General features: G+C 44.0%; 2 protein-coding genes across 5 annotated transcripts; one reads left to right on the plus strand and one right to left on the minus strand.

Annotated features, from left to right (window-relative positions):
* Window positions 1-325: 325 nt before the first annotated feature.
* uckl1a (uridine-cytidine kinase 1-like 1a) lies at window positions 326-7,928 on the plus strand. 2 transcript variants are annotated; one of them, XM_014146652.2, is made up of 15 exons: window positions 326-690; window positions 1,209-1,399; window positions 1,554-1,660; window positions 2,588-2,758; window positions 2,900-2,971; window positions 3,083-3,272; window positions 3,547-3,608; window positions 4,222-4,238; window positions 4,437-4,535; window positions 4,627-4,720; window positions 4,835-4,900; window positions 5,019-5,141; window positions 5,327-5,434; window positions 5,630-5,786; window positions 6,237-7,928. In XM_014146652.2, the coding sequence occupies exons 1-15, from the start codon at window positions 629-631 to the stop codon at window positions 6,326-6,328; spliced, it is 1,611 nt and encodes a 536-aa protein (XP_014002127.1). In that variant the 5' UTR covers window positions 326-628; the 3' UTR covers window positions 6,329-7,928. The 2 variants fall into 2 exon arrangements, with proteins under 2 accessions (XP_014002127.1, XP_045552182.1); XM_045696226.1 differs by having other exon boundaries at window positions 1,209-1,355.
* Window positions 7,929-11,273: 3,345 nt separating this feature from the next.
* Window positions 11,274-25,696, minus strand: LOC106572455 (proteoglycan 4). 3 transcript variants are annotated; one of them, XM_014146655.2, is made up of 8 exons: window positions 25,288-25,696; window positions 21,568-21,580; window positions 17,643-17,850; window positions 17,236-17,293; window positions 17,043-17,121; window positions 16,314-16,882; window positions 12,430-12,567; window positions 11,274-12,334 (listed from the first exon to the last, which is right to left on the minus strand). In XM_014146655.2, exons 3-8 carry the CDS (start codon window positions 17,774-17,776, stop codon window positions 11,768-11,770), a joined length of 1,545 nt encoding a protein of 514 aa, XP_014002130.1. In that variant the 5' UTR covers window positions 17,777-17,850; window positions 21,568-21,580; window positions 25,288-25,696; the 3' UTR covers window positions 11,274-11,767. The 3 variants fall into 3 exon arrangements, with proteins under 3 accessions (XP_014002130.1, XP_014002129.1, XP_045552183.1); XM_014146654.2 differs by lacking the exon at window positions 21,568-21,580; XM_045696227.1 differs by lacking the exons at window positions 21,568-21,580; window positions 25,288-25,696 and adding an exon at window positions 21,364-21,525.
* Between the last annotated feature and the right edge of the window lie 59 nt (window positions 25,697-25,755).

Genomic DNA, 25,755 nt, shown 5'->3' on the forward strand with positions numbered 1-25,755 from the left:
ATCAGACAAACACTTGGGAACATGATTGCCCTGCAGGATATCTCTGTCTTAGCCTGGTCCCAGATCTGTTTGTGCTGTTTTGCTAATTCTTGCCAAACAGATCTGGGAACAGGCTATCTCTGTCAGGATCAGCATAGGGGATGAAGATCAGCAGAGGGCGTCCTGGTGTAAACAGGCCTCTATTAATAACAGTCACCAACTCTGTGATCCTCTTAAACACACTTAGACAAGGAAGGAAGGAAGGAAGGAAGGAAGGAAGGAAGGGAGGGAGGGAGGGAGGGAGGGAGGGAGGGAGGGAGGGAGGGAGGGAGGTGAAAGTGGAGAGGTAAAAGGAGAGAATTGGTGACATTTTCCTTTCTCTCCTCTGAGCTGAGATTAGGGAAGAGATAGGAGAAGAGGAACCTAAGAGAGAGGCTAGATTCAGTGGGTAGATTGTAAAACAGGTTTCAGTGGGTAGATTGTAAAACAGGTTCTAAAGTGCGTCAGGTGGATTGTAATCTCTTTTCTTTGGGGGTTAACTTTGACCACGTTTGCTGCCTCAGTAAGTGTTAGTAGTGAGTACTGTAGTGAGTACTGTACCTGTTGGGCCTGAGCTGGAGCAGCCAGCCTTCCCTGTTTCACCGCAGATATGACTCTGCCCGCATACACTGGCGCCAGAATCTCAGGCTGCTGGTCCATGACGACCCGCAGGTAAGTGGTCTATTTACATAGTGGTGTTGTATGCATGCTTATTGAAATGGATGCTGTCTGTGTGTGAGCACTAAGAAAACACAGACAGGGCTATGGAATTCATTCTGCCTGTGTGTGTTGAGGGAGTTGGGATGAGTTGTCCCATCCCATGTCAGTTGAGACATACTGATGATGAGAGGTACAGGGAAATGCGGGATCTATCTACCAAAAACATATGTGTTGAAACAAATCAAGATTTTTATGTTGGGGCTTTAGTGGAGCCTGAACAGTACTAAATGTGGATTTAGAGTCTGATGTAACCGCTAAGCTGGTTTTTAACCTTCAGTTGAGCTTGATTGTAAACAAGGGTGTGACGGTGTTGGTATAAACCTTATCAGTGACGTTACCTACGAAAGGGACCATTATAGTACTTTATAACACTCCTAAAAAACATCCCTCCTTTTTCTTGTACTGTAATTGTACCCAAAGCTCTATGTTAATAACAGGTTAATGATTATATGATGATTGTTGTTTCACAGTGGCAGTGGGGAAGACTCGTTAGATCGGCTCCTGCCTGGCTCTCCTATCACGGCTCCACGCAGGAAAAGCACATCCCAGACTAAGACAGAGCCTCCCCTGCTTCGCACCGGCACACGCACCATTTACACAGCCGGCAGACCCCCCTGGTATGATGAGCACGGTGCACAGTCCAAAGAGGCCTTCGTCATCGGTACAACCGTTATGGGTGTATGCCTTATTTAATTGTCAGTGTGTGGAGTGTTAATTGTGATTTTTTTATGCTGTATGTGGAGTGTTGTAATGGTCTTTCCTTATTGTGTGACTTGTCCTTGTACTTAAACATATATGTGTGTTTGTCTGTGCAGGGTTGTGTGGGGGCAGTGCGTCAGGGAAGACCACGGTGGCCAATAAGATCATTGAGGCTCTGGATGTCCCCTGGGTAGTGCTGTTGTCCATGGACTCCTTCTACAAGGTGAGAGACTGGCATTCATTTGGCTTGCTTGAGATTTAGCATCTGGAGATGCTACTGTAGGTTAAGGGGAGTTCCTCTCCATTCCTCACAACAGACTTGTTGACAGACACCCTCGTGATACTGTATGAATGAGCCTACCCACAATCCCTCCCTCTTAATGATGTTAATCACATGTGAAGCACATGGGGAAGAGACTGTCCACAGTCTGGGTAATCCCCTCCCTCCATTCTTCCTTCCATCATGTCTGTTTATAGAACACCAGGGAACAACATGCACCTTAACCCATGGACTCAACATGCAAGCACACACACACACACATGCACGCGTAAACGCAATCACGCACACGCACACACAGGGTTGGGGAGTAACTGATTACATGTAATCGGTTACATGTAATCTGATTACAAAAAAACCTCACTTTAATCAGTTACGTTACTAGCAACAAATTGTAAACAGATTACAGATACTTTTGAAAAGTGTGTTGATTACTTCATAGATTAGATTTAAATTCAGAAAGGATGTTTCTGAAAAAATATATTATGACACCTTTTCTCAATGACATTCAATTCAGCATGAAAAAAGGCACAAGTTTAAGTTTGTTCCACCTGAGCAAGTCTGACCACAAGTCTGTTTTCTTCTACTGCCTCTTAAAGGGAAAGTAATCTGAAAGTAAATGAAAGTAATCAGATTACGTTACTGAGTTTGGGTAATCCAAAAGTTTACATTACTGATAAAATTTTTTGAACAGGTAACTTGTAACTGTAATGGATTACATTTAGAAAGTAACCTACATGAGCACACGCTACATGAGTAGGCAGCATTACAACTTTTTGTTTTTACACGTTCACCTTTTCCCTTTACCCTATGAAAGATCCCATTGTGTTTGTGTCCATCCTTCCCTGAAGTTTGTTCTCCTGTACCCCCTAGGTTCTGACCCCTGAGGAACAGACCCTGGCAACCAGTAACGACTACAACTTTGACCACCCAGGGGCGTTTGACTTTGAGCTGCTAGTTGCCACCGTTAAGAGACTCAAACAGGGCAAGAGCGTGAAGATCCCAGTGTATGACTTCACTACACACGGCAGACAGAAAGACTGGGTGAGTGCAGAACCATGTACCAAGGGAAAACTCTAGATTCTCCTGATATATTTATCCACCGTAAATAAACAGAAGAAGGGTATAACTGGCAGCTGTTGCAGTTCTGAGCATTTCTGTTGTGTCTGTCTCTTCCCTGTGTAGAAAACTGTGTATGGTGCCAGTGTGGTCATCTTTGAGGGGATCATGTCCTTTGCAGACAAAGAGCTTTTGGAGGTAAGGCTGTATGATCATCACATTTATGACTTCTTTACTGAATCAGTTGAGTCAGCTGTGACTGCAAGGTACAGGAACATAGTGCTCTATTGCTGCTCTGTTTGTCTCCAGCTTCTAGACATGAAGATCTTTGTGGACACTGACTCAGACATCCGGCTGGTACGTCGGCTTCGCAGGGACATCACAGAGCGCGGGCGGGACATCGAGGGGGTCATCAAGCAGTACAACAAGTTTGTGAAGCCTGCGTTTGAGCAGTACATTGAACCCTACATTCGACTGGCAGACATCGTTGTGCCACGAGGTGAGAGATGGAGCACTACCCCTTAGAAAGGTCAAAAGTGCAATATTTCTGCATTCAGCATTTTGGCATCTGCCGATCTCAATATAATATTTGTTAGCCATTGGCAGCTAATACCAATATGTAGGCATATATATCCTGCTGATATACTATTGTTTCGTAGCCGATATTCTGTGCAGATATTGTTAATTATGAGGCAGCCATTTGAGCTACTGAAATGTTTCTCTCCAAATTAAAATATGTTGTTTCCAAGTGAAAATATGATTCCCTCTGCCAGGTGGTGGTAACATGGTGGCCATTGACCTGATTGTCCAGCATGTCCACAAGCAGATGGAGGAGGTGAGTGAGCAACAGAACACTGTACTCAGTAGACTGAATAGACACTGAGTGTACAAAACATTAACAACACCTGCTCTTTCCATGACAGACTGACCAGGTGAATGCTATGATCCCTTGATTGATGTCACTTAAATTCATTAAATCCACTTCAATCAGTGTAGATGAAGGCGAGGATACAGGTTAAATAAGGATTTTTAAGCCTTGAGACAATTGAGACATGGATTGTGAATGTGTGCCATTCAGAGTGTGAATGGTCAAGAAAAAATATTTAAGTGCCTTTGAACTGGGTATGGTAGTTGATGCCAGGCGCACCGGTTTGTGTCAAGAACTGCAAAGCTGCTGGGTTTTTCACGCTCAACAGTTTCCCTTGGGGGCGGGGGGTGTTCTTAATATTTCTGAACTGCAGTGCATGAGATGGTGCCACACAGTGGTAGAATGCTGGAGTATCTGTAGAGGTATTGTGACGGGATGAATGACTGACATCTCTTTGCCTTTCTGACTCTTTCTTTCTTTCTCTCTCTCTCTCGCTCTCTCTCTCTCTCTGTTTCATTCACCTTCTTGTACATTCTATCTCGATCTCTCTCCCTCTCTCTTTCTCTCTGTCTTTGTGCAGCGTGAGCTCAGTGTCAGGTAGGCTTACACATCTCTTACACCTCCTCACTCCCCCCGTATTTGAGTTTTTGTAGTGGTGTTATTCACAATACCCCCACCAGGTGTCTCAGGGTGACTACATGGACTCCTTTTATTGAAGAACTAGTGGGAGAGCAGAACAGTGTCTAGTCATTGTCACCTATTCAAATGTATTCTCCTTTGTGTTGTTTCCTCCAGGGCGGTCCTGGCCTCGGCCCAACAGACTCAGCCCCTCCCCCAGACCCTCAGTGTGTTGGAGGGTACGCCTCAGGTTAAAGGCCTGCACACCATCATCAGGTCAGATCACGTTCAAATTGAGCCAGTCTAGAATCAACACACACTTTTTTTTCTTCTTCTCATTCTCCTCCAACTAATTTGTGTAATCCAGGAATCAGGAGACCAGTCGAGACGAGTTCATCTTCTACTCCAAGAGGTTGATGCGCCTCCTTATTGAACATGCTCTAACATTCCTGCCCTCTCAGGTATGTGGACAATATTTACCAATGTTTATAGTGTATTCTACTGTAATATGTTATATTGTTATATATGATTAGACATAATGTCGCTAACTTCATCCCTATTGTATCATGTAACAGCCATGCACGGTACAGACCCCACAGGGCCAGGAGTATGATGGGAAGAGAAGCTTCAGTGGAAAAGGGGTGGGTACTGTACAGTCATTGGTACTACTCCTGTTTCCCTGCACTATGTTCGGTATTCCTTTCTAGTAGTATGGATTTTGTTTGTCACCATGCTGAAGCTCCATCCTCCTCCCCCCAGATCACAGGTGTGTCTATCCTGCGGGCAGGGGAGACCATGGAGCCTGCTCTGAGGGCTGTGTGTAAGGACGTTCGCATCGGCAAGATCCTCATCCAGACCAACCTGGACTCAGGAGAACCAGAGGTACTTTAGAAAGTAACAGAATAGAATATATCTTTATTGGCTGAAGAGAGGAGAAGTGGTCCTATTTAGAATAGTCACACTTACTGTATATCCACCTCACTGGGTGTCTCCCTAGTAACAAGATCTGCCTCCTCTTCCTGACCGTATCTCTGTGGTAACCCTGTTTCTCCTTCATCCCTGTCCAGTTGCATTACCTGCGTCTGCCTAAAGACATCAGCGAGGACCATGTCATTCTAATGGACAGCACTGTGTCTACAGGCGCTGCAGCCATGATGGCTGTACGGGTCCTATTGGTAAGGTGGCAGTAATAGACATCCCCATCCCATAATAACAGAGAGCCCGTGTCTTCAGGATTAATCACTCATTGTTATAATAACCATAGAATTATAATTAGTAATTGTATTTCTATGACATTACTAACCATTCTAAATGGCTGGGTTTTAAAGTGATGGCCATAGCACTAAATGTGTTTTTATGTGTCCATGCAGGACCACGAGGTGCAGGAGGAGAACATTGCGCTGGTCTCTCTGCTCATGGCAGAGTTGGGGGTGCACTCGGTGGCCTACGCCTTCCCCAAGGTCAAAATCATCACCACAGCTGTGGACAAGAGTGTTGATGACTTCCTGCAAGTTATTCCAGGGATTGGTGGGTTTGGCATCGATATAGCTAACATGTCTTACCCCATAGACTAGTACATACCACTCCCTCCTGTTGTAACCCACTGAGCACAGACGTCCAACATTTAGTTTTGATATACATTTGGTTGAGTTGTCAACTAACGTGAATTCAATGTGAAATCAATAAAACATTTCACCATGTCATTGGATTTAGGTTAAAAGTTGGGTGGAAGAAAATAAAATATGAAATGCCCCTACGTTGATGACTTTTTGCATATCCATTTAGTTTTCCAAGTTGATTCAACCAATTTTTGCCCAGTTGGAAGTCAGTAATGTTGATTGGCCTATTTAATTAGAATTCTGCTTCAATGACTACACCTTTCTGTAATCCACCTCAGTAATGTGCTCTTCACAGTGATGTCTGATGTGTTGCTCCATGTAATTTAACTCTATATTTCTGTGTTTTCTGTCATTACAGGGGACTTTGGGGACCGCTACTTTGGGACAGATGGTGGATCATCAGGCTGGAGTGACGATGAGGAACAGGAGCGCCCCAAACAACAAACATGAACGTGATTCTGTGAAACACAAGGTTAAAGGCTAGCCTTGTGAAACCATACTGTGAATTTGTGATAATCAGGCTGGTTTAACAAGGCTAGTTAAGGGCATGATTAACCAGCAACACCAGTCAGATTCCATTCAGCTGCTATAGACAGACACAACAAATGGTTCTCTATAAACAAGACAGTACTCCCATTTATGTACAGCAAGACATTTTGTATTCTATTTTATGGTACATATTACAAGATTTAAATGGAGGGATTATTGTTGTATTTATACAGTTGTATTGTTCAGTTCTGGACTGCTCAAGCAGAACATGTTTATATATGGGGCTACATGAAACTGAATCAGTTTCATCCCTTCTGAAGAGGATGCTATCTTGACAATTGCTATGCTATCTTGGCAATTTTATATTAAATAGATTATTCAAAGTTTGGTAGTGAAGCTTCCTAACCTGTAGGGGGAAGCATTGTTCAATTTTAGTTGCTGTGTTGCCATGTCGTGTGTGTGCACCCAGAAACTCAAACCGCACTAGAAATCATATGACGTCTGCAATTGGTCCATTCCTTTTATTGAGTGAAATTACAAATCATGTACTGGAAATTGCCCATTATTTTCAAGTATTTGAAAAAAGATATTGCAATTCGAAAGGTATTGAGTTGAAATGGTATTGAATCCTCTCCACCCATGATTGAGAGAACAGTCACTAGCAATTAATCGAGGATGATCTTCACCTGAACAAAGAGATCATGACATGTGCTGATGTTTGATGCTAAATGCTAAATATTAGATATCTTTGTATCTATCTTACCCCAATTTTTTAGTGTGACATCCATTAATATGTTACGTTTATTGTAGTCATTTTTACCTAACATAGTACACACATATGTATGAATGTTGAATGCATTATATTTTCTACCTCTGACAAGCATAGCCTACATTTAGAGTTATGAGAGAGCACTGTTTTGCGGGGAATTTATTTATTTATAATCACAATATTTCTCTGTGATAGCCCTCACAGAGTGATCATGGATGTCATGCAATGCATGTTGTATTCTCCAAGACAGCACAAGACTCGCCTGCCCATGTGACTACTGCCTCAAGGTTAACCTGTTACTATGGAGACAAGCCCACCAATGAAAATTCAGCAGACGGTTGCGATGTTGACTGTAAGCTTTTTGTTTTAAGGGTGACCTATTTTTTTCTCCAGCTAGTCAGACGCAGACCCCTCTGTACGCACACACACACACACACACCGCCACATTTGAACATTTATCTCTGGGAAATCCATGTGTTATTAGAGTGTAATTATGGAATAAAGTGAATGTCAGATTATCATTTAGGAAACAGTCACCCTTACTTACATCTACTTAAATTCCCAATCTAGCTCTCATACCATCATGGCCACCTAATCATCCCCAGCTTCCAATTGGCTCATCCCCCCCTCCTCCTCTTTAACTATCCCCTAGGTCGTTGGTGTAAATGAGAATGTGTTCTCAGTCAATTTACCTGGTAAAATAAGGGTACAAAAATTATAAACATCTACTTGAATGCATCCAACTTTCTCAATGCCTTAATAGCCAATTAAATCATGTTTTCCTGTGATAAATCTGTAGCACGATTGTAGAATGTTTGTCTTCCATTGGTCACCACCAATGTTTTTCAGAGCTGCCTTTGGTTTCAGGAGAAGTTTGATATTGATATATATTATTTTGCCTACTATTGCTGCTTTTAGACAGGCAGCCCAATTCTGATCTTTTTTTTCTCAGTAATTAATCTTTTGACCAATCAGATCAGCTTTGAAAAAGATCTGATGTGATTTCTCAAAAGACCAATTAGTAGAAAGAATATCAGAATTGGGATTCCTGTCTAAACCCAGCCTGTGCTTGATTTGTGTCTTTATTATATGGCAATGCTTTGATCATGATGTTGTAATAGGCATAATAATAATATCTTAACAGATCATGAACAGCGCACATGACAAAGAGTTGAATGGAGGGACAGCTTTAGACTGTGCTGTGGTCTAGTGACAAATACTTATTACCTTCTGGTGGAGTTAATCCCGTCTAATAAAAGGCACATGAGGTACATGTTTAGATTATATATATTTTTAAGTGAAGCTTAGAGAAAACATAATTTTTCAAAGTGCCACTTTATTACAAAAGTATAAACTTGACTGACATTTTCATGAATAGTAATCTTGATATAAAACATTACAATCTTTTGCATTTTTAGCACTTAATTACAAGCTTCGAGTACAAGACCCTGTAGTCTGATTAGCAAACACACAACATTAGCTGCCACATAAAACTTAGCTGGGCTTTTCAAAGAACACACCATAACTTAAATGGCTTGGAAAAATGAAACAAAAACATCAAAATTCACATTGTTTCATTGCTTTGCAATTTTGTCACCAGATAAGTCATTCCAAAAATACAGCCAAACATAAATAGTAAAAGATAGATTTCTTGACACCAATGATATATTTATTATTCTTTCTCTTTTTGTAACATACGCACGTACACATTGCATCAACATACAGAATAATAACCACATTATGTGCTGGGTATATTTGGTCAAATGAAGTTCTTTAGTGTCCAGGTTGAGATTACATTTTGTGTTATATTTCTCTGTTGTATCGTTATCATTTGTTGTCACTGGACAGCTGAATTTTTTTATTTTCAATTAGGATATCACTGGCAATTGAAAGGACATAAAAATGTTCATCAGTGAAATGATGAGATCGCTACATAGAGTCTGTTAATGAATGCTCCACCTGCGTTCAAAGCTTAGGAGGGTGAAATCACCATCGTGAGGCAGAAGCAGTATCTTGTTTGAGCCAGTTTTGAGACTGAGGATGGAGCTATTAGATTTGTGTAGACTTCACCAGTATGTCCCCTTGACTTGATATGGCCCCTGTGGTTCAGATAGTAGTATCCTTTCCTCTCTGTGTTGAAGACGAAGGCAGTGACCAACTTGACAGTAACGATTGCCAGAGATTCCTAGTAGCCAAAGCTATCCTGAATTAGAATGACATTGTGCTCTCTAAGAGAAACAAAGCAACATAACAGCTAAACAATCAGTAAAAAACCAAAAAAAAATGTTCTTCGGTACCACATGACAGAGCTTGATTTTTGTTTGAGTTTTTTTAGCATGCAACATTAAGCAGGCAAAGTGCAGGAAAAGGATTGACAAGTAAAAACAGTAAAACTGAAGTAAAACACTTAATTTACAGATGGTAGTGGAGAGTGTCCATGTGATATGTAACAAATGAAAAGGGAAAAATATCTGGTATTTTTATCTGTGAATATGGTGAAAATTATTTTTGTTTTTTTTAGGAAGAATGCCAACATTTTTGCAATTTAGTTCATTATTCTCTCATAATTTGACTCTTTGTCCCTGAGCTTTCAAGTCCTTTGATTAATATTAATTTATTTTATATTATTATTTTAATTTTTTCCTGAATCACACATTCACCAACTTGGGGGAAAGGTCTGCCATAAACAGACTAAGTGCTACATAGGGAGAAAACTGAAAGTTGCGCTTGTTCCTAAACTAGGGCTCCAGGATTGCCAGTACAATAACACTGTTTTAACCATAGAAATTAATTATAAACTCAGCAACAAAAGAAACGTCCCTTTTTCAGGACCCTGTCTTTCAAAGATAATTCGTAAAAATCCAAATAACTTCACAGATCTTCATTGTATAGGGTTTAAACACTGTTTCCCATGCTTCAATGAACCATAAACAATTAATGAACATGCACCTGTGGAACGGTCATTAAGACACTAACACTAGGCAATTAAGGTCACAGTTATGAAAACTTAGGACACTACAGAGGCCTTTCTACTGACTCTGAAAAACACCAAAAGAAAGATGCCCAGGGTCCCTGCTCATCTGCGTGAACGTTCCTTAGGCATGCTGCAAGGAGGCATGAGGACTTCAGATGTGGCCAGGGCAACAAATTGCAATGTCCGGACTGTGAGACGCCTAAGACAGCGCTACAGGGAGACAGGACAGACAGCTGATCGTCCTCACAGTGGCAGACCATGTGTAACAACACCTGCACAGGATCGGTACATCCGAACATCACACCTGCGGGACAGGTACAGGAGGGCAACAACAACTGCCTGAGTTACACCAGGAACGCACAATCCCTCCATCAGTGCTCAGACTGTCTGCAATAGGCTGAGAGAGGCTGGACTGAGGGCTTGTAGGTCTGTTGTAAGGCAGGTCCTCACCAGACATCACCAGCAACAACGTCGCCTATGGGCACAAACCCACAGTCACTGGACCAGACAGGACTGGCAAAAAGTGCTCTTCACTGACGAGTCGCGGTTTTGTCTCACCAGGGGTGATGGTCGGATTCGCGTTTATCGTCGAAGGAATGAGCGTTACAACGAGGCCTGTACTCTGGAGCGGGATCGATTTGGAGGTGGAGGGTCCGTCATGGTCTGGGGCGGTGTGTCACAGCATCATCGGACTGAGCTTGTTGTCATTGCAGGCAATCTCAACACTGTGTGTTACAGAGAAGACATCCTCCTCCCTCATGTGGTACTCTTCCTGCAGGCTCATCCTGACATGACCCTCCAGCATGAAAATGCCACCAGCCATAGTGCTCGTTCTGTGCGTGATTTCCTGCAAGACAGGATTGTCAGTGTTCTGCCATGACCAGCAAAGAGCCCGGATCTCAATCCCATTGAGCACATCTGGGACCTGTTGGATCGGAGGGTGAGGGCTAGGGCCATTCCCCCAAGAAATGTCTGGGAACTTGCAGGTGCCTTGGTGGAAGAGTAGGGAAACATCTCACAGCAAGAACTGGCAAATCTGGTGCAGTCCATGAGGAGGAGATGCACTGCAGTACTTAATGCAGCAGGTGGCCACAGCAGATACTGACTGTTACTGTTACTTTTGATTTTGATCCCCCTTTGTTCAGGGACACATTATTCAATTTCTGTCTGTGGAACTTGTTCAGTTTATGTCTCAGTTGTTGAATCTTGTTATGTTCATACAAATATTTACACATGTTTAGTTTGCTGAAAATAAACACTGTTGACAGTGATGACGTTTCTTTTTTTGCTGAGTTTATTTCTACGATTTTACCCACTAAAATGGGGGAAGAATTTAGGTCATTTTCCCTCTAATTGTGCTGTGCACATTGTTAAAATAGTGCTACCATCGTACAGATTTCTCTGTAATAGTTTTGTGCTCATTTCTCATCACTACCTTTGGATTCAAGATAGGGGTTAGACCCAGCAAAGGACTTTCTCTTCAGCCCGTTAACCACTGACCAACCCTTTTGCCCTAGGCTCTGAAAGGCAGGAAGTTATGACTGTAATGTAGACAGTATGTGTGAGTGAGCATGAGAGGGGCTCAACCAGCTCTTCCCGACCGTGGTCTTCTTTTTAAATGCTGGGAAGGAGATAAGAGGTCAGGTAGGTCACAGCCTTAGAGCCCAGTAACATACATCTCCATGCCGTCGTTGAAGGTGAAGATGGTAGTGGTGCTGGAGTTGGCAGTTCCGCCCTGCTTCAGTTCCCCAATGCTCTCGTACAGATTCTCCCCGGGCAGCTGCAGGGCTTTGGCTGGAAGGTGCTGTAACTTGGGGGTCTGCTGTGTGGGCGGCGGCGGGGGAGGCTGCTGCTGCTGCAAGGGCTGATGGGATTTCTTCCTCCTGGGCCTGAGTGTGGCGCAGGTGTTGGGAGGCCGTTCGGTTCCTCCAACTCGCTTCCAACCGCCACCACCTTCCATAGGCTCATAAGTGGGGTCGCACTCCTCCCCTGTCTCGATGGACTCATAACAGTGGTCTTCCAGAGTGGCAGAGGCTCCTCCGACGGGTTTCCCCTCCTGCGGGGCCCAGGTCTGGGGCTTGACCACCACACTGAACCCCCCATCTCGCTCCCGGTCCCGGTCGCCACGCCCCAAGGTCCGGAAGCCAATGTTTGCTGGAGGAGACCCAGGAACAGTTCTCTTCTTCTTGCTTGGTTTGCACACCTTGGAGTACATCTCTGCAACCTGGAATCCACACAGCACAGGACAACCCTCAGTACTAATCAAACTGATAAACACCATACACACATACAGTACTTTGTAATGACATACATACTCACCATAGCAGTGGAAGGCTGTATGTTCTCTCCACTGTGAGGACTCAGAGGGCCTAACGGTTTGTTTTGGAGCATGGTGATGTCATCATCCTCTGGGGGCTTCCATATGTACTGCTCTCCATTACCCATGAACACTGCCTCCTGCCAGCCAATCAGAGAACAGGATGAATGGGTTGTCAACTTCACATATGATTAAGATGAAACACAAAAATAAAACAAATAAAACATTATGCTTTTGTACAATACTTGGCGGACTGTAATGAAAAGTAATGTTTCAGGCTTAATGTTCAAAATCCCTTTTTGCTCCCCTCTGCTAAGGAGCATACAAGTCAGTCCTTAAAACCTCTATGGGATTAGTGTCCCTAAACCGGGATGGTTGTTGCTAACGTGCGCTAATGTGACTAGAATGACGTAAGTAAAAGCCAACTTTCCAGGACATAGACATGTCTTATATGGGCAGAAAGCTTAAATTCTTGTTAATCTAACTGCAGTGTCCAATTTACCAGTGGTGGAAAAAGTACCCAATTGTCATACTTGAGTAAAAGTAAAGATACCTTAATAGAAAATGACTCAAGTAAAAGTAAAAGTCACCCAATAAAATTCTATTTGAGTAAAACTCTAAAAGTATTTGGTTAAAAATATACTTAAGTATAAAAAGTAAATGTAACTGCTAAAATATACTTACGTATCAAAAGTAAAATGATAAATCATTTTAAATTCCTTATATCAAGCAAAGTAGACGGCACCATTTAGGACAGCCACGGGCACACTCCAACATTCAGACATAATTTACAAACGAAGCATGTGCGTTTAGTGAGTCCGCCAGATCAGAGACAGTAGGGATGTTCTGTTGATAAGTGTGTGATTTGGACAATTGTTCTGTCCTTCTAAGATTTCAAAATGTAACGAGTACTTTTGGGTGTCAGGGAAAATGTATGGAGTAAAAAGTACAATATTTTCTTAAGGAATGTATTGAAGTAAAAGTAAAAGTTGTCAAAAATATAAATAGTAAAGTAAAGTACAGATACCCCCCAAAAATACTTAAGTAGTACTTTAAAGTATTTTTACTTAAGTATTTTACACCAGTGCAATTTACACTAGCTATTACAGTGAAAAAATACGATGCTATTGTTTGAGGAGACTGCACAACAACAAAACACTTTTATCAAGGCAACTGGTTTAATAAATTCACCTCTGAAGGTAAATAATGTACAGTAATCTTGCTCCGATTTGTCATCCTGAGAGTCCCAGAGATAAAATGTACCATAGTTTTGTTTGATAAAATCAATTTTTATATTCAAATGGTGTCTCTGGCCCAACACCAACCCTGCCCAGCCATCTACAGTTGAAGTCGGAAGTTTACATACACCTTAGCCAAATACATTTAAACTCCGTTTTTCACAATTCCTGACATTTAATCCTAGTAAAAAATTCCCTGTCTTAGATCAGTTAGCATCACCACTTTATTTTAAGAATGTGAAATGTCAGAATAATAGTAGAGAGAATAATTTCTTTCAGCTTTTATTTCTTTCATCACATTCCCAGTGGGTCAGAAGTTTACATACACTCAGTTAGTATTTGGTAGCATTGCCTTTAAAATTGTTGAACTTGGGTCAAACGTTTCAGGTAGCCTTCCACAAGCTTCCCACAATAAGTTGGGTGAATTTTGTCTCATTCCTCCTGACAGAGCTGGTGTAACTGAGTCAGGTTTGTAGGCCTCCTTGCTCGCACACGATTTTTCAGTTCTGCCCACAAATTTTCTATAGGATTGAGGTCAGGGCTTTGTGATGGCCACTCCAATAACTTGACTTTGTTGTCCGTAAGCCATTTTGCCACAACTTTGGAAGTATGCTTGGGGTCATTGTCCATTTGGAAGACCCATTCGCGACCAAGCTTTAACTTCCTGACTGATGTCTTGAGAAGTTGCTTCAATATATCCACATTATTTTCCTTCCCCATGATACCATTTAGTGAAGTGCACCAATCCCTCTGGCAGCAAAGCACCCCCACAACATGATGCTGCCACCCCCATGCTTCACGGTTGGGATGGTGTTCTTCAGCTTGCAAGCCTCCCCTTTTTCCTCCAAACATAACGATGGTCATTATGGCCAAACAGTTCTATTTTTGTTTCATCAGACGAGAGGACATTTCTCCAAAAAGTATGATCTTTGTCCCCATGTGCAGTTACAAACCGTACTCTGGCTTTTTTTATGGCGGTTTTGGAGCAGTGGCTTCTTCCTTGCTGAGCGGCCTTTCAGGTTATGTCGATATAGGACTCGTTTTACTGTGGATATAGTTACTTTTGTACCTATTTCCTCCAGCATCTTCACAAGGTCCTTTGCTGTTTTTCTGGGATTGATTTGCACTGTTCGCACTAAAGTACGTTCATTTTTAGGAGACAGAACGCATCTCCTTCCTGAGCACTATGACGGCTGTGTGGTCCCATGGTGTTTATACTTGCATACTATTGTTTGTACAGATGAATGTGGTACCTTCAGACGTTTGGAAATTGCTCCCAAGGATGAACCAGACTTGTGGAGGTCTACAATTTCTTTTCTGAGGTCTTGGCTGATTTCTTTTGATTTTCCCATGATGTCAAGCAAAGAGGCACTGAGTTTGAAGGTAGGCCTTGAAATACATCCACAGGTACACCTCCAATTGACTCAAATGATGTCAATTAGCCTATCAGAAGCTTCTAAAGCCATGACTTCATTTCCTGTAATTTTCCAAGCTGTCTAAAGGCACAGTCAACTTCTGACCCACTGGAATTGTGACACAGTGAAATAATCTGTCTGTAAACAATTGTTGGAAAAATTACTTGTGTCATGCACAAAGTAGATTATAGTTATTTCCAAAACTATAGTTTGTTAACAAGAAATTTGTGGAGTGGTTGAAAAACTAGTTTTAATGACTCCAACCTAAGTGTATGTAAACTTCCCACTTCAACTGTAGATGTGTGAAGGTTAGTGTTTTTCCTGTAGTGAAGGTAATTATCCATCATGTTTGACATTCCTGGATGTGTGTAAACTTAACATTTTTATTATCTTAGCATTTTTGTATGTCCTCTTTACTGTACTTTACTTGTACTTTAAAATGTATCAATTGACCAATTCGGGCACATTTGGGCAAACTCCTGGCAGACTTGATACAAAATATAGTGTAGTAATGTAATGCTTCACTGGATCAGTCTGAAACTTTGCACACACACTGCTGTCATCTGGTGGCCAATATCTAAATTACACATAAACTCCTATCTGGATAAAAAGCCTTTCTCTTGCATTTCAAAGATCATGAAGATTTTTTTTATAGAAAACGCATATTTTTGTGTTCGTATTATCTTTTACCAAATCTAATGTGTTATATTATCCTATATTCATTTCACATTTCAACAAACTTCAAGGTGTTTCCTTTCAAATGGTATCAAGAATATCATATCCTTGCTTCAGGTCTTGAGCTACAGGCAGTTATATTTGGGTATGTCATTTTAGGTGGAAATTGGAAAAAAGGGTCCGATCCTTAAGAGGTTTTAAAATGGGCCGTGAGAGAGGAAATGTGTGCAAACAGACATATAAATGCATTTCATTTGGCTCTAAACATTACAATTCAATGTTTAGCTCTTAACAGAATTGCTTGAGCTGCAAAGAGGCATCAGGAGAAATCGACTTTCATTGCTCTCTATACAAAACACATAAACACACACAAATACAGCCTTTAGTAATCCATGTAAGGAACTGCAAGGACACGTACAAATAGGCAGAAAAATGTAGTGAAATGAATCAACATTTCTGAACACATTGCCTTTGTCAAGTTCTGACTTTGGCAAGGACTTCCTACATGAACAACCTTTATCTTTATCATTCTGTACCATCAGCCATTTCTCTACCAACCTTGGGGAAGGTGGGCAGCTTGAAAGCATCCACGTTTTTCCGGGGCATCTTCATGCTGTGAGGGTGTTGAGGGTGTGGCGGAGGCGGGGCAGGGTGTGATGGTGGGGCGTGGCGGGGAGGCGGCACCGGTGCCTCCCCCATATCGGTCCCGCTGTCTCTCTTCTGGGGGACAGCCTTGTCCACCTTCCGGAGCTTCCGGACGCAGGCATACTCCGCAGTCGTCTCCGGGGGTTGCGGATGAGCCATAGCCTGGGGCATGGGCTCAGGCTCGGGGAGCGGTTCATTCAACCCATCCCCGTCTAGATCAGGGGGGGCAGGGGTGTTGGCTGGGACGGCCGGAGGGGCTGGGGTGTCGGTCTCTCCGGCCCTGCCCACTATGGCGTAGAGGTTGTTATCAGGGCCACGCTTCGGGGAGGAGCGTTGACCTACCTCAGAGTAGGTGTGCTCCCCGTCCTCTCCGGTGCCAGAGGGGATCTGGGGTAGCGTCCTTCCCCCGGAGCGGAGGTCGGAGTTGGACCGGCGGCTGGGCAGGAGGTCCATGCTAGACGGACGGTTCTTTTTAGATGACTCTGCAGGACACATGGAAACCAGAAAGGTTGGCATTCTTTCACCTACAGTATATGAAAAAAAGCCTTGTAAAAGTGGTAAGGATCATTGTTTGTTATGTGGTGAATATTTCCACAAACTGAGCTGAACAGTGACACTCTTATGCCTAAGAGTTCTACTCACTTTTGCCATTGCAGTTTAGCTTGTTCATCTCACCGTCCGACTTGCTGATGGAACGCAGCTTTGACTGCCTGAGTATACTCTAACAACACACAAACAGACAAATGATTTTATCAATTGCTTGTGAATGCTAAATGTATCCATGTTTTTACCTAAAGTGTTAAATGTGGTTATTGGAGTGATCTCTACGACTCACCATGTCCATCAACCTGTGTTTCCCACTTTCACTGGAGACATTATGCGTCTTTCCCTTCCTATATTAAACACAACAGTTAATGTATTATAAACATGCAAACCGCTGTGTCCGTGCGTGTGTATGTGAATTCGTACAGGTGTTATGGACGTCACGCTGCTTGCTAAGCGAGTACCACTTCCTCCTGATTTGGCTCGAACCCAGGACCTCTGCCTTGCTAGCACACGTAACCACCCTCCTTGAAAACGTACGGACCATTTGAACTCTCAAAAGATATCTAATTCGATAGCTCCATCGGCAAAATGACAAACTAGCTGTGGAGTGAGTTTACAGTACGTTCTTAACTCCGTTACTCATAAATGTGTGTATCTCCATGTGTGCACATGGTCATGCACATTAACTCGTCTCACCTCTGGCAGCCCACACAGAGCACCACGATGAGGATGGTAACGATGAAGGCTGAGGCAGCAGCGATGGCACCCAGCAGCAGGACCTTGCCGTAGGTAGGAGACGTGAAGTTCAGCCCGTCCTGCATGGAGGCCATGTGGGAGCGCTGGCGCTCTCTCTCTCACAACCACACACTCACCACACACATGCACACCGCAAACTCCCTGGGATCTGCCGAGATGGAGAAGGAGAGGAAAGAGATGGGTTGTTTGTCATACAGATCAGCTGGTCTTATTTAAGAACACAGAATTAAAATGGGGATTGGGGCAAACATATCATTCAAATAAATGGAGAACATGTTATGACACACAACAGTTGCTTCTATTGCTCTGGTTGCACCAATAACAAACAAAAGAAAGACAGGAATATACAAAAAGGTCAACCATAGCATTTCTGCCACTCATTTTTTTTGTCCTTCTGTTTTCTGTCTCTCTTCCCCTCCATTGACTGTCATTTACCCTGCGGCCTCTTCCTTTGGGCTTGTTAAGGATGTGGGCCATTTTTCCCCCTTTGCTTTCTGACAGATCCAAAAACATCAGGTCGCTAACCTGTAGTGTCCAAAGAGCCCATAGTTCTAGATGAATATCAGTCCCAGCAATGGAGTTGGTATCCAGATTCAAATTTGTGCTGGACTTATGTCTTTGAAACGAACACAATGTAGTCTAAACCATACACTTAGTCTTCAGTCAACACAGGGAACATCCTTACCAGGACCTTTCCTCCACACACAGATATCAATCATCCCCGAGACACCAGTTGAAGATATTCTGATATATTTGTTTGTTTAAGTGTAATATAATTCTTCACCTCTGTAATTATCATAATTTTCCAAAGGTTTTAATCATTTGTTCAAAACACTGTAAATAGGAACAGAGAGAGGAGGCCCACATTGTTATCTTATTCCAAAACCAAAGAGAAGACAGAACAGAGGAAACCATATTTTCTTAGATTTTTTTTTTATCCTCCAAGCTTTTTCCTCTCTCAGTGAAAGAGATGTTTTAGGTAGGCAGTTTGGTTCAGACAATGAGGACAAGTTGTTATCAGGATTGTTTAATGATGCCCTCCAAATCTCCAAGGGACATCAGATATGCAGATGTGTTTCTGATATAACTGTCCTGGGACACTCTTCAAGGTTTACTAATGATTTACTTACTGAACTACATATTTACAGAAGCAAACATATTCACCACCAATGGTTTGAACCAGCAACCATCAAGGTACTAGCCTATTTTGAAACAGGTTCCCAAACCTCTTCTTGCAGATATATTCATTGGAGAATATACTGTAACACTCTTCAAACGTTAGGATTCATATGACTTATCCCACTCTGGTCTACAGTAGAGTCTAAAGTCTCTATACCCTCAACCTTCATGACTTCCCCAGAGCATATCATAGCCTCTTGTTGACCAACAGTTGAGGCTGAGTAGGTACGGTCTCCATTAGTACATGGAAGGAAAGATGGGGGGAGTGAGAGAGGATCAACTTTGTCTCTGCATCTGGCTATTGGGACATCTGTGCTTCTAAATATATTAATGCTAACTATGGAGTGCCATAACATGGCATGAAAAACATTTGACATTTAAATCCTCAGGACACACAGCATGCTGAGGTACAGTATAATATGCCTTGCTGTCCTTGTTAACAGTACAACATTGTTTTAGGCCCCACTACCCCCATCTCCTCTCGAACACTGGTTCAGACCAGCTGCTAGGTAATTAGTAGGAACAGTATGTCCAATTTCACAGGTGCTTTTCCCCTCTTCAATTAACTCCTACTAGGTTACTCCTATTTCCTTCTCTCTCCCTCACACAAACACACACACAAACACAAACACACCATTTTCTCCCCTCACTGTCTGGCATCCCTATCTCTCAACCATCTCTTCAATTTAACATAATAGTAAATTGTCTCCTACAAACAGAGAGCTCTGCACTGAATCCTGTTCTAGTAGAGAGGAAACAGGTGTGGAGGTGTGTGGGGGGTGTGTGGGGGGTTCCCAACATGTGAAAATTCCTGACAGGGAATATCACCACCAACAGATACTGTATGCAAGTGTTGATACGGTATCTTGGAAGCATTTATCTTATATCCTCTTTGGGATTGGGAGTAGATAATCAGTGGAATGCACACACATTGTTTTCATTTTAGCCAGAAGAGTGTCAACGATGGTCAGATCAATTCAGTGGCTATGGGACCAATGAGCCAATTTGGTATGCACTAACATGGTTTGTATTGTAGCTCATTAGCATACTAGTGTAGTGATCCAAAATGGCTGAAACAGCTCAGTTAAATTAGCTTTAGCCTTACCATTGCAGTGTGGTGTGGTGGTGGTCTGTACAGTGCTAGTAGGGCACATGTCAACATTGCAAATGATATGGGAGACAATGTTCTGATTCCTCCAAAAATATGGTTTCATCCAAACCGCCTTCAGCTGTTCTCACAAGTACGACACAGAGTGCTTTCAACAGAGCACAAACACAAACTGTGCTCCTTCTTCACTCGCAATTAAATCCCTGGTTGATACATGTTAATATAATTTATTAATAAAATATATTTTGCTACACTAGAGCAACTGTCAACCCCTACATACAGCTCTTTGGCAATGACTGTACAATACACTGAGGCAGGAAACATGCTTTATCACACTTCTGCATTACCTTACTACTTAATGGGCGTACTTATATATTGTATACTGTGTGTAAAACGTGTCATAAAAGTGTTAAAGACAGGAGGTGAAAAAACCTGTAACATTATAAAATGTTAAACATTTCTCAACAGAATTCAACTGTCAACACTCTCCCCAGAGTTCACTCAGAATATGTATTTTGTAACACTCTCACCAGAATATCCTGAAACACCCAAATGGATCCACAATGACATTCTATTCAGTCACAATTCTGACAGATTCCAGTGTAACTACATCTAAATCGCATTGAGAACAGACCACAGATGTAGAGAGCAAGGGTAAGGCAAGAGGAAGAGAGGAAGCAGAGTAGGGCTGGAAGGAAGGTGAGGAAGAAAAAGAGAGGCCATCAGCGTGTGTGTGGGAGTTCCGTGGCAGGTGCTTGAAGGAGCTGAAAAGCTGATGATGAGAAGAGGCTGTCATTTCCAGTCTCTCTCTCTTTCTCTCTCTCTTTGCGTTTCCCCTAGGTTCTTAGGCAGAATGACGCCTCAGCACTGCAGTGTAATCTCTGGCCCTAGAGCTCTTTCTCTAAACCAACCAATTGGACGTTGCGCTCCGAGCAGAGCAGTCAAATGGCCCTCAACCAGAGGCTCCTCTGCTAAACAAAGACCCTCTCCCCAGCCAGATAAAATCCCCTCATCCTATGGCACTCTACTATGCATTTAAACCTCTAACTGTAAATGTTCAATCTTCTTCTAATCTGGTCCTTCCCCATATCCTCACTCTAGACATCCCCTTGTGTTGCCCTACCTGTCTGGGTGTAAGTGTAGTGACTGGCCATGATGTCGGGGTATCAGTGAGCTAAGGTGAGGACATATGGTGTGGGTCCTTGAGAGGCCATAGAGACATGTTTTAGAGCATTTTGATGCACCTCTTTATGCCTACATGATGTATTTATGCCTGTATCTCCATGCTCATCTGTTTTGTGAAGACAGGATCTGGGGGGTTTAAGGTGCTGGGATGGAAATCTTAAAAAAATGTGGCTGTGCTTGTTAACCTACCATCAGCCCTTAAGCATCATATGCAGTAAAGATTGCCCCCTCATGGCTGGTTGCAAAGGGCCCACTCTTCAAAACAAAACCAAAGTCACTAATAAATATTTTTCTCCCAATACAATACAACAACACCTGAATAATTTTCTAATTATTTGGCATAGAAACACTCATCTATTCACAGGATCATTTTTATCCTAGTAAGAGACTCACATTCTGTGATTTGCTTGTTATAGTCAAGAAGGAGATCAGGCAGGCAGGCAGGCAGGCAGGCAGGCAGGCAGGCAGGCAGGCAGGCAGGCAGGCAGGCAGGCAGGCAGGCAGGCAGGCAGGCAGGCAGGCAGGCAGGCAGGCAGGCAGGCAGGCAGGCAGGCAGGGCAGGCAGGCAGGCAGGCAGGCAGGCAGGCAGGCAGGCAGGCAGGGCAGGCAGGCAGGCGGGCAGGCAGGCAGGCAGGCAGGGCAGGCAGGGCAGGCAGGCAGGCAGGCGGGCAGGCAGGCAGGCAGGCAGGCAGGCAGGCAGGCAGGCAGGCAGGCAGGCAGGCGGGCAGGCAGGCAGGCAGGCAGGCAGGCAGGCAGGCAGGCAGGCAGGCAGGCAGGCAGGCAGGCAGGCAGGCAGGCAGGCAGGCAGGCAGGCAGGCAGGCAGGCAGGCAGGGCGGGCAGGCAGGCAGGCAGGGCAGGCAGGCAGGCAGGCAGGCAGGCAGGCAGGCAGGCAGGGCAGGCAGGCAGGGCAGGCAGGCAGGCAGGCAGGGCAGGCAGGCAGGCAGGCAGGCAGGCAGGCAGGCAGGCAGGCAGGCAGGCGGGCAGGCAGGGCAGGCAGGCAGGCAGGCAGGCAGGCAGGCAGGCAGGCAGGCGGGCAGGCAGGCAGGGCAGGCAGGCAGGCAGGCAGGCAGGGCAGGCAGGGCAGGCAGGCAGGCAGGCAGGCAGGCAGGCAGGCGGGCAGGCAGGCAGGCAGGCAGGCAGGCAGGCAGGCAGGCAGGCAGGCAGGCAGGCAGGCAGGCAGGCAGGGGCAGGCAGGCAGGCGGGCAGGCAGGCAGGGGCAGGCAGGCAGGCAGGCAGGCAGGGCAGGCAGGCAGGCAGGCAGGCAGGCAGGCAGGCAGGCAGGCAGGCAGGCAGGCAGGCAGGCAGGCAGGCAGGCAGGCAGGCAGGCAGGCAGGCAGGCAGGCAGGCAGGCAGGCAGGCAGGCAGGCAGGCAGGCAGGCAGGCAGGCAGGCAGGCAGGCAGGCAGGCAGGCAGGCAGGCAGACAGACAGACAGACAGACAGACAGACAGACAGACAGACAGACAGACAGACAGACAGACAGACAGCGAGGGAATGCAGAAGTCAGTGAAAGAAACAAAAAAAAAACGGGGTGGGAGAAGCGAGTAACTGGAACACCCTTCATAAACCCCAGGCCCATACAAACAGATCTTCCTCTGCCTCAAATCTAGGGCTCCGGTAATTAAAACATGTCAGCACTCCCTCTCTCCACCTCTCTCTGGGTGATTTCTATGCTATCAGTTGAGCGCAGGGAAATAAATTATTACGGGATGTTCCTTTAGTTTAGAACGAATATGAAAGACCAACTGAAGCATGCAATGCTCCAGCAATATAATCCATAGACAATTAGAGGAGTAACAGCAACACCTTACATTTGGTAGGCCAGGGTTACCCTAAGGAGTATACACACAAAGGGAATACGTGTATCAAAAAAGAGACATTTGTAAAATTATTCTGGGGGTTCCAAGACATTTGTGTGGACTCCAAAATACTGCTAATGGCAGTTCTGACGCTTCTTTCGGGTGTCAAGAACAGTGAGTGGACAGAGGTAATTGTGTTAAGTGGCTAGACCTCTGTGCATCCAACTGGGAATGTTTCTGGAAACTTTAGGTAGCCTAACGTTCCAGTAGAATTCCCATTGATCAGCCTTATTGTTTACCAATACAGTCAATCAATAAACCAAAACATGATCACACGATGAATGTGCCCTAGAGACATAGTATGATCCCAAATGAATGTATTTTACTGGTGGTCAGTAATCTGCTTATCCATCACATCATCAAAACCTTTCACACACACACACACACACACACACACACACACACACACACACACACACACACACACACACACACACACACACACACACACACACACACACACACACACACACACACACACACACACACACACACACACACACGCCAACATATTTAATTGTCTCTATTCTCTCTATGTCCTGAACTGTCCCTGGCCACAGTAAGCATAGCAGCTCATCTGCTTCAATACTGATCAATCAATTGGGAGAGAGCAGACCCACCTTATATCTGAGTCATTCCAGTCACACACACACACACACACACACACACACACACACACACACACACACACACACACACACACACACACACACACAGACCCATGGGTTTTGAATTGTGTGTGTGTGTGTGTGTGTGTGTGTGTGTGTGTGTGTGTGTGTGTGTGTGTGTGTGTGTGTGTGTGTGTGTGTGTGTGTGTGTGTGTGTGTGTGTGTGTGTGTGTGTGTGTGTGTGTGTGTGCATGTGTGAGAGAAAGAAAGAGATGTATGATCCTGTGATGATGTGAAAGAGGTGAATGCTTGCAGTAATGATTAACCATTTTAGCCCTGAGTGAGGGAGAATATTGTCTGTGAGAGCATTCTCAGTTGCATGTTTTCATTCATGCATATGTGTGAGTATTGGGTGCCATAAAGACTTCATAGGCTACAGGAAGCTGCTCATATACTGGCCCTGTGGTTCTTCTCCCCCGCCATGGCTCTGAACTCCAACTGAGATTCATTTGTCTACACCTTATACAGCTGACAAATGCAAATCCCAAACCACCGTTCTCCTTTGATACATTTTATCCTGTAGCAGGCTCAAACATATGTATTCTCCACAAGTAAGCAACACACGTAGGCTACACGCGCGTGCGTATAGAGAGAAGGGTGTTAAACGCTTCCTAACCATCAGTCCAGTAGTCTGCTATGTGCACCTGTAATGATTCGCGCCCCTGCCTGCACCAACCACAACACTCTCATAAACTGGGTTTTAACATCGAGAACCCCGACAGCTCAAACTGCGGTGGTTCCGGAGACAACAGGTTAGAGCCCAAACACGGAGCAGGCATGGCACACCATGACACTGGCCATGACAGAGAAGACTGGGTGTGAACAGATAGATCACGCAAGGCGAATTTGGCAGTGCCAAGGCATTTGTCAAAGAATGCCATCCCCAAAAAGGTTAAAATCGATGCAGTGGTGTGTGTGTGATTTCATTCACTGTCTGACTAAACTTGGTGATCTCTATTCGTTTACCGCTTAGTCTATGGTTCCCTCCATGATTAAAGCATTTAAAAAACATGTCAAGATCAAAGTGAAAATGAACGCACAACGCCGGTGTTGCTTGCGTCCCTGAGGTCAGCAGCTTGCAACTCACACGACAAAGACAGACCCCCATTGCCCCTTTTTGATGGAGGGGAGGGGGAAGAAAACAGTAATTGTATTGGTCTAATGTTAATTATCTTTCATGATTCACAGAGGACTATTGAATGCTAAGCATACGATATCAACGTAGGCTACACATAAACGTGTACATATTGCTCGCATCCAGGTTCTCTGATAAATCGGTTAATTAGACGTCGAATCACAAAAGCCAAGCAGTGCAGTGACATTGTGGCTGTTGCACACGTGTCTGCTGTACTGTATGTATGACCAATAGAAATTATGGTAACGGAGCCTGTGAACAACACAAAGGAAAAAATCGCGCAATGCTATGTATTAAGCTGACCAATCAATGATCAAATGGCAAAATGTGAAAAGGATAATCAAATGTATGTCAGGAAAAACATCTAGAATGTAATGATGTATATATATGATAATTTCTCACATGCTGACAGACATGCAGAGCATTGTGCCAGGAGCTAATCTCATACTCACTCAGCTCTGTGATTCCGGATGCGCGACGGCGCGCAGCATCCACCTTGGTCGGTTCCTTCAAATTCTGCTTCCAGTCGGACCATCCACTCCCCACTAGCATAATCAATTAAAGGCGATAACCGGAGCTTCTTGTGTGTTTAGAAAACATGAGCATAATGCATCATTGCGTTTGGCATTTTTGACACCTCCGTCCACCCCCTGTGAATGCGAACCGTTTCTAAAGGGAAAAGCAAAGCAAGCAGACAGATTAACTATGTTCCACTGTATCACCTGTGTTGTGTCGAACTGTCAGATTTTCCTCCACAGTTTCTCAAACCCCCTCCATCTATCTCTCTACACTCTATTCCTCGCTCAGCTCAATGGTAGAGGTAGAATCGTGTGATGGAGAGAATTTGAGAACCCCAATTATTAGTCTATTGTTTCTTTCTAGCGCCATCCCTCGGAAGGACCGGGAAGCGAATGAATGCA

The sequence above is a fragment of the Salmo salar genome, chromosome ssa15 (genome assembly GCF_905237065.1).
Source record: "Salmo salar chromosome ssa15, Ssal_v3.1, whole genome shotgun sequence".
NCBI lineage: Eukaryota > Metazoa > Chordata > Actinopteri > Salmoniformes > Salmonidae > Salmo > Salmo salar.